The 12,938-nt window shown below is 44.9% G+C and overlaps 1 protein-coding gene across 2 annotated transcripts in view; it reads right to left on the reverse strand.

The window, feature by feature from the left end:
• Positions 1-6,643: 6,643 nt before the first annotated feature.
• The window catches only part of VWA7 (von Willebrand factor A domain containing 7), a 36,993-nt gene continuing 30,698 nt past the window's right edge, over positions 6,644-12,938 (reverse strand). Inside the window, exons 12-17 of one of the 2 annotated variants that reach the window (XM_063291291.1) lie at positions 12,434-12,586; positions 11,646-11,738; positions 10,626-10,825; positions 9,095-9,231; positions 7,942-8,110; positions 6,644-7,198 (exon numbers count right to left, since the gene is read on the reverse strand). In XM_063291291.1, coding sequence (XP_063147361.1) covers positions 6,758-7,198; positions 7,942-8,110; positions 9,095-9,231; positions 10,626-10,825; positions 11,646-11,738; positions 12,434-12,586 — 1,193 coding nt within the window. In that variant the 3' untranslated portion in view covers positions 6,644-6,757. Of the gene's footprint in view, positions 7,199-7,941; positions 8,111-9,094; positions 9,232-10,544; positions 10,826-11,645; positions 11,739-12,433; positions 12,587-12,938 lie in introns of both variants that reach the window. The other variant, XM_063291290.1, reaches the window with a different exon arrangement.

Below are 12,938 nucleotides of genomic sequence, written 5' to 3' on the forward strand. Positions count from 1 at the left end.
ACTTTGCAATAAAACGTCCAGGTACACTCAAAAGTAAGTGGTCAAAAATTACAACCACAAGATAGTGTCTAAAACGTGAATTCCAAGACGAAGAAATAAAAACGACAAGGAATTAATAACCAGAAGCTTGCATTCAAACACAAACTCCCTCCTGAACAGTTGCCTTTCTAATAAATTCCTAAAGCCCAATAAGGCAGGGGCTGCTCAGAAAAACGTATTTCGAAGTCCTGGTGCTGCAACAGGGAAATAGCATCAGTGAGCCTGCATCCAGCTCACTTCCCCAAAGTGGATAAATTCCTAATAGGTTCTCCTAGAGGCTTTGCAAAGGGCAGGTTGAAACTGGGACTTGTGGAACCTGGGGATACTTCCGCTGACCCATAGAATAAGAACAGCCCTGAAATTAAGAGAACGATACACCACCCTTCCTTCTGATTGCCAGAGGACCCCAGCTAAAAGAACTCTCGACATCCCCAATGAAGATTGATGGGTAGACTTCCGCTCACAAGCCATAAGCACCCAGAGAGCAAGGATCAGCCCGGTTAGTCAATGCTGAAGGGCCAAATCGTCTGACTTTTCAATAGTTGGCTTGTTTTCAAATTGTTGGAGGCTGAGGTGTTCTTTGTGGGCAGCAGCATTGTGAGAGGGGGAATCCTAACCATGATTACCAAAGCTGGTTTTATCATGGTAACAGAGTTATTTATGAGAAATACATCATAGGTTTAGGCAAAACCTTTTTTTTTAATCCGTTCAGTCGTGTCTGATCCTCAGCGACTGCCTGGCCAAGTTCCTGCAGTTTTCTTGGCAAGGTTTTTCAGAAGTGGTTTGCCATTGCCTCCTTCCAAGGGCTGAGTGAGAGTGACTGGCCAAGGTCACCCCAGTGGCTTTGTGCCTAAGGCGGGACTAGAACTCTCAGTCTCCCGGTTTCTAGCCTGGTGCCTTCATCGCTACACCAAGCTGGCTCTCCGGCAAAGCCTAGCAATCTAGTTAGCTACATCCTACCAGGAGAATCAACAAGAGCATGCTCCGCACACACGTGCTAGGAACCAAGGCAAAAAGACGTGACCTCAGATTAGCAGTATCTTAGACAAAGCGAGGCACAGAGTGAGTCATTAGATCTCCATGCCCTAGTGCGCTCCTGTGGTCTCAAAGTGCTGTAGGGTCAGTTCTGTCGGATTTGGACCTCCGACACCGGTGATGAGGTGACAAAAGGGGTGAACCACAATTCAATGGTAGAACCCCTCTTTGCATACGTAGGCCACAGGTCTTTCAGTACAGTTGCTCTGAAGTGCAGTTCAACTCTCCTTGACGCAGCAAAAGCCTCGCTGGCATGTTCGTTGTCCCCATGGCCAGTTCCTCGCCTATCAGCTCTCTTCCTGGTTTTTCTGTAGCCACTTGAGTTGCCTCCAGCATAATGGGTGATGGTCCAACGAATTGAACACACCTTCCAACTGCCTTTTGATGACGTCAAAATATGGCGAGGAGGACTATTTAACACCGGTGGAGCGAAGGACAACTGATGACTCTCTCCTCGATAGGCAGGTGACCAAATCATGGGGACGCTGCAAAACTAAAAAGTTGCCAGGGCTTGTTTGTGCTGCGCAAGCGGGGAAAGGCCCCGGATTCGGCACCTGACACCTCGATGTGGCACATCACGGAGAACTCATGGGGCATGGAATTAATTACTTTTGCTGAAAGTCAGCCAGCCACCTGTCAGCAATGCTTTAAACTGGGGCTTCTCACTGTGCAGGGGGATTTGAACCTGAAGAGAGGTAATTATTTTTCTATCGATCCTATGTTCTGCATCACTGCCCTGTTTCACTGTCAGGCCCACAGCATTGAGCGAATCATTTCAAAATAAGTCCTGTTGGCAAACTTGCTAGTTGTTTTCTTCTTCATTAGTTGCTGCCTCCCTCTCCTGGTCTGAATAAGCAACTACAGAAAAAGGAAATCCCAAAATAGTTACAGGTAGTCCTCCCTTAATGACCATTTAGCGGCGTTCCGAAGTTATGACAGCCTTGGAAAAAGTGCTTTACGACCTGTACTCACACGACTGTCGTCACCCCCACGGTCAGGTGATCGCAATTTGGGCACTTGGCAGCCAGCTCGTATTTACAACCAGTTGCAGCGTCCTGTGGTCATGTGATTATGATTTGTGAGCTTTTTTGCCAGTTTCCAGCAAAAAATGTCCATTGGGGAAGCTGGATTCGCATAACGACTGCAGTGATTTGCTTAACGACAGTCATAAAAACAGTCACAAAATCAGGGCCAGCCGTGTGGTGACTCACTTAACAACTGCATCACTTAACCAATTTTCCAGTCCTTATTGTGGTTGTTAAGTGAGGACAACCTGTACAGTACAATATTGCATTTCCACCCAGGTCCCCTAATCATTGAACTATTTTATTATTTTAAAAATTGTTTTGTATTTATTCTGAGGTTAATATCTTGAGATGTGTTGAAACCAATGTGTAACTAAAACGTTAAAGTATTTGAATGTCTTTGAACTGGCTCTTTGGGCTCCATAGGGAAAAATGGGTGGTGAAAAAGCGATCCACTTCCTCTCTAGGACAAGTTTCAGAACAACAAACATTAAAGGAAGCAAACACTTTGCCTTGAATTGGAGTTAACTTTATTGACTCCATGCTCAAACCTCCAAAAGATTCCTTACATAAGTCTCTATTTCCATATCCACAGAAGGCACTCACTGCATACAACCAAAACAAAATATATGGAAATAAAAAAATAATCTGCATACAAATATAAAGAGATTTGTCAGTAGGCAAAAATATATAGGTCAGATTTATTAGGAAAGGCTTCTGGAAATGGGAAGAGGTCCGCGCAAACAGGCACAGGTTGGAGGCTACATAAGCATCCAGGTTAAGGCTAAAGAGTCCAGAATAGCATCAGGTCTTCCTTATTCAGAGCAGCTGAGAGGTTCAGGCTGAAAGCTCCCACTAAGGATTCTGATCTGGGAAACCAATCTTGCTTCCCCAGTCAAGCTAGCACGCTCTTATGGCTACTCTGAAGTCAAGAAAGAGGGCAAGAGACTGGACCCTGGAGAAGACTATTGTGATGGGCTATTTGATCAAGGGCAAGATCTCTTCTGTTGCACATCCAAAGAGTGTTCTTACTCTCCCCCCACCCCACCCCACCGGCCAAACATGTCCATTGCAGGTAGTCCTCATTTAGCGACTGACTCATTTAGCGACCATTTTCAGTTATGACAGTGATTAAGAAGTAACTTTGCAACCAATCCTCACATGTACGACCTTCACAGTTCCATAAAGCAAAGGAAAGCTGACGTAAGATCATTAGCACAACCACAGTTTCACGTAACTGCTTTGCTTAACGACCAAGTTGCCAGTCCCAATTGTGGTCGCTAAATGAGGACTACCTGTATATAGTAGGGAGACGGGTCTCTTGGTGACTGGGGTCTGCATTTAGCTTACGGGCTGCAGTAGACATAATAATGAGAATGGCTGAGTAACCTTGGGTAAGGTTGATTTTGTTCTTTCAGTTTTAGAGCTGGGTGATGTTTTTCTTTCTTTTCTAGTCGACTTAAGGCTATTTTAGAGTTTACACTGAATCGTTCTTGTCTCATCTAGAAATGGGCACACAATGCTGCTGATTTTCAGCAATGCAGCTGCCAAAACTCATTAGCATGGTCAAAAGTTGCAACAAAAAGCACGGTTAGATTCCAGATGTGGTCCTGGAGCAGCAGCAGTTTCACAGAACAGAGGATTCGGACTGTACCCTGCATTCACACATTTAAATGAAGGCTTCTGCTTGCCCCAGTGTTACCTGCTTATACTGCATCCCTCCAAATGCAGTTTCTCTTTTGCCTCTGCTATTGCCCACTGAGAGGGAAAGACGTATGCTCACATGCCCTGGTTTGGCTTGGTTTACATTTCATGCATTCCAACATCATGCAATTTGGGAACACAACAAACAAGGTTTGTTTCCGGTTGAGAAATCCTGGCTTCTTCCAACCATGGCTTGACATTACAGCTGAATCTAGAAGCCTGATCCGTCCTGGTTTGTTTTTTATGCTTTTGTTCACAGGCAGAAAAGGTCGAGTAAACAAACCAGGGGTTGGCCCAAAATGATACGATTGCTCTGCAAGACACTGGCTTGTAAAAAAAGGCTCAGCCGGCTTCATATTCCTTTTCTCTCCTTGTCTCTCTTCCCTTATACTGGACGAAGGGAAGGGGAATGAGGAAATAAAAGGAAAGATGGTCACTTCAGGACTTCTGGCTTTTCCCCCCAAGATACTCCATCTGGCAGGTGTCTCCTTTTGAGGCTCGTGTTGAAGAAGCTGATGCAGTTACTAAAAGGCCAAGGTGACTGGGCTAGGGGCAAATGTCCCAGGGCAAAAACATGATTAGGCCACTGTAAGGAATGTGGCTTGCATGAAAGGAATATTAGGGAAGAAGGAAGAGGAGAAAGGGTTTCACCAGCATGGATGGGATGATCAAAAGGGGAGAAGATCCTGGAAATGGGGAAAGTTAGATCATTAAAGCCTCTGGAGCACAATTACCCAAGGTTAGGTGTCAGAAGAAATCTAAGACAGGTTGTTCCAGGCCTTAACTCCCTAGTGCCACCTACACAGAAGAGAGCTGAGATCCGGAGCCCTGCGCAATGATCCCTTGGCTAAAGTGGAAATGAAGAGGCAACTCATCCTACAGCATCAACTCTACTGGATAAAGACAATAGCAGAATTTCTCAACCTCGGCATCTTTAAGCTGTGTGGACTTCAACTCCCAGAATTCCCCAGCCAGCCATGGGATTCTGGGAGTTGAAGTCCACACAGCTTAAAGGTGCCGAGGTTGAGGAACACTGGACTCCTGGCTTCCTTCCCCCAGCACAGTACTTGGAATTACTCTCCTCCAGATCTTGCACTGTCTAGTTTTTTTCTTATCTTTGAATTTTGGTGCGGAGATGACCAGGGAAATGGGAATGCATAAAAGATCCTGCATAGCTCGGTGGAACAGATGTCTATCATGAACGATTCCACTGCTGTGAAATAATGTCACCTGCAGATAACAACGAATTAATGGAGGTTCAAAGTGGGGAAGGGACTGGGAGAGCTAGTAGATGCAACATTAGTTCTGTGACTAATGGCCCCACCATCACCTGAGAGACCCTTGCATAAAGAGGAGGGCTTCTTAAGGTGCACAAAATTCCATTTTTGTTCAGCCCAAAGGGTAAAAACCAAGCAAAAGGAGTTATTACTGGGCACTGCTGTGGAGCAATTCAAGGAGAGCCATGCAAACCACATAAGAAACAGTGTTGTGTTTTTCCTAGCATCCCCAGGAAGAATATTCAAAATTCAGTGAGTTGAATACAAACTACATTTTGTCCATTTTAAAAACCTCTCTCCTTTGTTCCTAACTCAGATGCCTTTTCCCTAGAATCCCCTTGGATCTACTTCTCTCTACATAGAGAAGATGGAATGCCACTAATGTTTGCCTTAACACTCCGATTAATATTTTACAATCCAAACCATTCTCTCCATTTAAGACTACAACATTCTCTTCCTAAAGAAAGTTACAAAGTGGCATAATGCATATTTTGAATTAATGCTTTCTACGCTTCAGAGAATGTCAGTGGTCTACATAAAAGTGCTGGACACTAATTGTTAGTATATGCATATTTGTTCACAGTTTAACCATTACAGTGTCAATGGGCTACCTGTAATCACTTCTATATCAATAGCACAATCATTATGGAGTAAAACTGAGATGTATCTACATTTAGGGATGGTATGTACCATGATGAAGTACCTACCAGCTTTCCAGAACATGCTGTGGTTCACCTTCTACCTTCTATGTGCCTTCGTTTCAAATTTCTCCAACTCTGTGCCTTTCAGCTACAGTCGGAGCTGAAGGCACCCAGTCGGGAAAGGCTGTTTTAGCAGAAGCTGCTCCAAAACAAAATTAATCCCATTTCTTGGCAGTCAAGAACAAAGTGATGCAATTGGCAGCATGTGTCTATGATCAGAAAGGAATAAACTTCTGCACTGAAGACCAGACACATTTGGGGAAGCTGAAAGGATAAGAACTGCAGCAGACACCACACACGGGTGGCAGGGTCATCTGGAGCAGGGGTGGAATGAGGCAAGAGATGGGGTCAGCATGCTCAGCCTGTGGGACTAGCAACCCCCAAACAAGTGCTGTCCATCAAAGCACGTGGTTCCTAGCAGCAAGACTGTGGGTTCAGGCCCCACGTAGGCCTTTGGACACTTCCTCCTGGGAAGTCACATCCCAGTGCTAAAGCCCATCCTCTGCATACAGATGTTCCAGTTTCTATCCTCTCATCTCCCGTAAAAAAAAAAAAAATTCAAAGAGGCCAGCTCACACAGGAGAGCAAGCTCATCTTGGAAAACTACCACCTAACAGATTAACAATCCTGGCCACATGGATCAACAGCCAGGTTCAACACAAGGTTGTGCTCATGGACACTCTGCCACATTAAAGAGAGTGAATTCTCGCTCTCTCTCTAATTCAGCTCTTCCAATCAGGTAGGAGGATTTTAGTGACTTTCTGCACACTCACTGTGGATCCCAGCGTGACACCCAACAATAGCCCTTTGAGTCCTGCCTGCCTGCCTGCCTGCCACAGGCACCCAAATATTGCTCTCCTGCTCAGCTGATCCCCCTCTTTTTAACTTTATTCTCTGATAAGGTGAAATGCCATCACTTCCCAGCAGAGGGAGCCATAACACTGAGAGCTCCTCCCATACATAACAAATGGGGGCCTCAAGGTCCTAGCCGCACAATGGCCAAGAAGACTGTTGATATCCACCACCAGATTGTGGTAGAAGGAGCAACAGCTCTATCAACAGCACCAGCAGCATCTGCCACCATCCTAAAATCCTCTGGAGTTATGGTTACTGTCTTGCCAGGAAGGTCAGGGAGCCATACTGCTACCTGGCATCGATATTTCTCCCCAGACAGGTTGGTGACCACCAGCATTGCCTGCTGGGAGCAACAGTCTGAGGTGTAAGTGACTGATTCCACCAGCCCGTGGGCTTGGTGGGGAAGCACAGGACCCTCTTCCACCTGCACGGAGTGAATGCCAGCTTTGTCCCAGATGTGCAAGGTGGCTGTCCAACGTTGGCTGCGACAAGGGGACTGTGGTGGACCACAGGAATTCTCTGTAGATGTGACATTGCACACTGGGGATGAGATGGTCTCCTCCTGTGATTAAAGAACAACAGGGACAGGTTGTAACAGATAAAACAATGCACTGGCAAGTCTTCATGTGAAATAATTTGATTTTTTTCCCAGTACTGTAGTCTTAAATAATACACCTGCGAAGAGCAGATGCGACTTTATTGCACTGTACTGCCGTTCAAAGTCACTTGCCAATATTATAAAAATATTACTAGTCCACTGTATGCTTAAGAATGCATGCAGCCCAGTGGGGTGACCAGTGAATCCCTCGAGGCTCCAAATCCTAGATGTTTATGAAAAATGGGCAGATGTTTGTCAACATTTCCCAACCTGTTGCCCTCCATGTGTGGTGGCCTCTAGTTCCAGAAGCCCTTGCAGCTGTTAATTCAAGACATCAGCAAGGATCCACTCACTTAGTGCAGCATACACACCGTATCTCACTTAGCTAGCTGCTACAGTCAAGAAGTACCCAAACTGCACAGATCAAACACGTCCTGTTAAGACAGATTTTTCCACCCCTTTCCTGACATTGCCTGTTCTCAGAATCTGTTGCCTTTGGCAAACATCTCACTGGCTTAAGGACATAGCTGGACATCTGTAGCAGAATCTTCTAACCATCACTGCTCAAGGCAGAGTACTAGATGAGGTGGCTTCTCGATCTGATCCCATAAAGTTATTTTTGATCGAAATGAAGAGCTCCCCAAACCATCCAATTAGCTCTCTCCTTCAGAGCCCATCCCAACACGGCTTGTTCGCCCATGACTCACCAGAGGTTGAGGCATCACAAGAAGATCAATATGGGCAAAATCAGGTTCTGCAGAAGAGTTAAGAGACTTGGCCTGCAAGGTTACTGTGATCAATGACCCAGGCAGAGCAGCCTCAGGAATATTCAGGGATATCTGTCCCGTTGCTGTTTGGTTAAAGCCTAACTGCAGTCTGCAAGAAAGAGAAGTGGAAAATGACAATACTGCTGGACAGTCTAGTTTCGATTAAAAAGAGGAGCATATAGCTTGATTGGAACTAATTTATTTATTTATTGCATTTTTCCACCTCCCATCTCAGCAATGACCACCGACCATCTGAAACATTTCCTCAAACCTCATGTATGCGCACATGGTTGACTCTGGAGCCACCTGCATGAAAACCACAGACTCCTAGATGGAACTCCAACCATGCCAAGATGAACAAGGTGAGGAACTGAGCCACAACTCCCATCCAAGGTAGGTAATGGAGAAGAATGCTGGGAGTTGTAATTAAGCCCCATCTCAGAGGGTCACAGGCTCCCTTTACTGGAATGCAAGGGTGTGTTTAGGTCCTAAGAACAAGTCTGGAACACAGATGATGCTAAATCTAAGCTGAGCAGGGCCTGTTAGGGATGGGACGGGACCTGGGATTCTACATATGCTGCCTTTCCTCTGAAGAAGTATAAAGAACTATAACAAAGCGACGAAGCAATGACTGGAAAATATATGCAACCAACTGCATACCTTTGAGAGGATGCCTAGAAATCACACTTACAAATCAGAAAAATGTTTTTCATCTTTATTACAGAGGAATGGGTGTAGGAATCCTGATTTTCTATGGCTTACTTTTTTTCTGCCAGACCTAGGGGGACAAAGGGTTGTGCACAGCGCTGAATCATCATCTCCAGAAACCTGGAAATAAAGCTGCTGGGATTTCATCAAGCATCATCCGAACACATCCAGCCCTATCTCTAAAAACTTAAGGATTAGTAGTTCTCCCCCCACCCCCAAAAAACAGATAACAGTTTTGTTTTGCAGGAAGCTCTATTCTGTTCTCGTCTGCAGTGTAATTCTGAAACATAAACAGCCTTGATTCCAGACAGACAGGAAATACTGTCCATCAAGCCTCAGCATAAGAAAAAAAACTTATATAATGTTGCTTATCCAGAAGTGTTACCTGGCGTTAGAGATGTTGGCTGCAATCTGGGGAAGGCTGATCACCTTCAGTCCATAATTTTTAGGTGCACCAGGATTTGTCACCTTCCAGGAGATGGAAACAAGCCTCCCTGGGAACACAGGAGTCTCTCTGCTCAGCTGGAACAAATCAGGGTTTAAGTTACAGAAACAGAGAAGAGACAGACAACAGCTCCTTAGGTATCTGCTGACAGATTTGTTAGCAGGTCAGTTTAAAAACAGAAGACAGCTCAGATGAACATTCCCTGGCTAGGAAGGCCAATCAGGGAGAGATCTGAGGGAGGAGACTTTAAAACTAGCATTGGACAGTGGGAGAAAAACATGGGTCCAATCCTGAAAGGGAAAGATCACATAAAATGACAGAAAAGGGAGAAACGGAAAAGTGCTTTAGCAGCATGGAAAATACACAATGCTATCTCAGAAGTACTGTACAGTTAGTCCTCGTTTAGTGACCACAATGGGGACCGGCAATTCGGTCATTAAGTGAAGTGGTCACTAAGTGGAACCACCGCTGTGCTTATGATCTTACTTCAGCTTTCCTTTGTTTTACAGACCCACAAAGATCATAAATGTGAGGAGTGGTTGCAAAGTTACTTTTTCATCACCGTCGTAACTGTAAATGGTCACTAAACGAGGCAGTTGCTTAATGAGGACTAGCTGTACTGAGAGTGGACAAAATCTGAGAGCAAAAATAGAAAACTGACATGATCGTTTGAACACATTTCCCTCGTCCTTTGTAAGGAGCTGTTTTTCAATTTGTGGCTGTAATTTCTGTTCAGTAGCACCTGCTGGTAGAAGTAAAATATCTGCAAAAAGTGGTTTTGAGACTCCCCACCATCTCCAAGGGACTGACAGCAACTTGATCGAGATCAGTGTTTCTCAACCTTGGCCGCTTTAAGCCGTGTGGACTTCAACTCCCAGAATAACCCAGCCAGCTGGCTGGGTTATTCTGGGAGTTGAAGTCCACACGGCTTAAAGCGGCCAAGGTTGAGAAACACTGATCTCGATCCTTAAGTCTGCCTCCATTCTATCCAGTTTGGCGGTCACGGATTTCCTATTAGAAAACCATTCACACATAGCCACACGGGATAGGAAACATGTTTTATTTTCCTAAATCGTTGCAAATTATCTATCTATATCTATCTATTTAGTACTGGTCTGAGATGGGCGGCTATATAAATTGAACGAATGAATGAATGAATGAATGAATGAATGAATGAATACATAAAATGTCTATCTATCATCTATACAGACACACACACAAATGTATTCAAAGCATTAAGAAGAGGCAATAATCACTGGACGTAAAGTTCTACAGAACAGAATGTCTATAGTACTGTACAGTCATGGCAGGAAAAGGAGAAAAATGTAAAATACGGCTGTAAAATACAGGCATGTGCCCCACATCTTCCTCCGTGACTTTCCCATCTTACCTCTAGGAGGGATCCTGTGATGGTTGCAAGTTGAGGAGCAGATCTCTCCAACTTCTGGCCCTCGCCATCCACTCCATGTACCACTATGGAAAAGCTGTTGGTAGTTGACAGAGTGGGAGGCAGCTCGGCCACGAACAGGTCCATCCGACGGTCTCCTCTCTGTAGCTTTAACTCCCCGAGGCTGCCGGTCCTTGCTTCTAAGTTCACCGACTGCAGCTCAACAGAGCCCGACTTACTCTGATTCAGACCAATTGCCATCACAACCAGGTAAGTAGCCAAACCTGTTGAAAAGTGGATTAAATACTAATTGCACCAGACATCCAATATCTAAGGAGCCTGGTGTGCCTGATTCCTTTAATCCTCAACCAAGGAATGTGTGCGTGTTCCGCCTAAGGATGGAGAGACTTCTAAGGAACAGCCGGACGTTCTACTTTCTAAAGTGGGGAATTCGAGCACAGCTGGTGTGGTCTTTCCTTCTTTCCATCAAGGAGGTGCAACCTCAAAGCATCATAGCAAAGACAGGGTTGAACATCTGTTTTCTCCCCCAATTTCAAGTCATCCTGTATTTGGGGTGATACTTCCATGAGATGAGTTCAAAAGGTGGGAGGAAGCAGGATGAGAACATGATGGTACGAAGACTCTCTAGCACCGCTGTCTCTGTGACTAAGATGGAAAATAAGGTGCAGCGGAGATTATGGATGCTTCCGCATAAAGGTCTGCCAGCCAATTGTACTAATCAAAGGGCATAGTGCAAAAGATGCCATCTTTTCCTGCCTTAGAATTTTTTTTTCTGGAAAGAGGAAAAAAATGGAACTAGTGTAAGAAAAAACACTGAAGAAGACAAAGAGAAAAAAAGTTGGGAAAGAATGGCTGAGTAATAGATGCCTCATCTGGATGCACAGTGTGGGAAGGAAATGATCCATGATCTCTAAGGCTAAGATGCAATGATACAGGTTGATGGATCGTTCCCCGTAAGTTCACACCCTTCAGAAATCAGCTGTGACTGCCAAATATGCAAGGAAGGCTACCATTAAATAGAGATCTCCCTCTGGTGTAAAAGCAAACACGGATCTTCTGGACAGGAGCAATCTCCATATTTACCTTCAACAGGGGGACTATCCAGCATGAATAATCCCGGGTGACGTCCATCAACAGGAACAGCAAAATAATACAGGAAATCGAGGGTGCTCTGACCTGTCAAAACGTTAAGATAATTTAAAAGCAGACCAAATGCCACGGTCAGCAGTAGACTAGGAGGCTGAAGAGTGCGGATGGAAATGCTACCTTTTCTTCACTCACTCTTCTTTAGAACACAGAATACTACTTCCCCATTAATCCCAGGAGTCTCCTATTGTTCTGCCTTTTTTTGCCTCCAACACTTAATACATGGCCATTTTTGAACTGTTACGAAATAACAGTTACAAAGGCACTGTAAAAAGTGACTCACGACTGGTCCTCACACTTACAACCATCACAGCATTCCCGCAGTCACGTGATCATTATTCGGGCGCTTGGCAACCGTTGTGCATTTACGATGGTTGCAGCATCCTGCAGTCAGGTGATGGCCATTTATGACCTTCCCAGCTGGCTTCCGACAAGCAAAGTCAATGGGGAAGCCGGCAGGGAAGGCCACAAATGGTGATCACGTGATGTCTTGCTTAATGCCCATGGCAAAAAAAGATGTAAAATTGGATGTGGTCACATGATGCTTCACTTAACGACCATGCTGCTTAATGATGAATTTTCTGGTCCCTATTGTGGTTGTAACTTGAGGACTACCTGTACTGAAGCTTTACACTGGGGAAGACAACCTACAGCCCTGAGATACCATACCTAATGGAAGGACTGGTCCTGCTGAGCTAATAGCCCAGTTTAAACCCATTTCTCACCTTGAATGTACACCGAATAATGCCCTTTGGACTGAAGTTTCAAAGTCCATTCACCAGGATGGACAGGAGCAGAAAGGAATGCTCTGTAAATTCCACCAACGGACTGGATCTTGGCTAAGGGACCGTGAACTGTTGCATCCGTTTGGAATCTATCTGTACAAAAGGGTATGGGAAGAACATCAGTGGTATTTAAGACATGAGTTTATGTCTGTTTCTGCCAAGCATGTTGTACTGTAGAGTGAAAAGGCAGCCATGTTTGCTCCCTGTTTAAGAATAAGATACCCAACAAGCCATCAGGAATCAATGTTATTTCTATACCTTACTGAACAGTCCTACGCATAGGATTCAGATGCAGTGGGGTACAGTGGTTAGGACAGGGTTAGGCAACCTGTGGCCCCAGGGCTAGACATGAGCCCAAGTCCCCTTTTCTTGGCACTCAAAACCCCATCTGACTAATGAAAACTGAAAATATAATTTCCTTCCATCTTGAGATGGGAAATAAATG

This window comes from Candoia aspera, chromosome 2 (genome assembly GCF_035149785.1).
Source record: "Candoia aspera isolate rCanAsp1 chromosome 2, rCanAsp1.hap2, whole genome shotgun sequence".
NCBI classification, from domain to species: Eukaryota; Metazoa; Chordata; class Lepidosauria; order Squamata; family Boidae; genus Candoia; species Candoia aspera.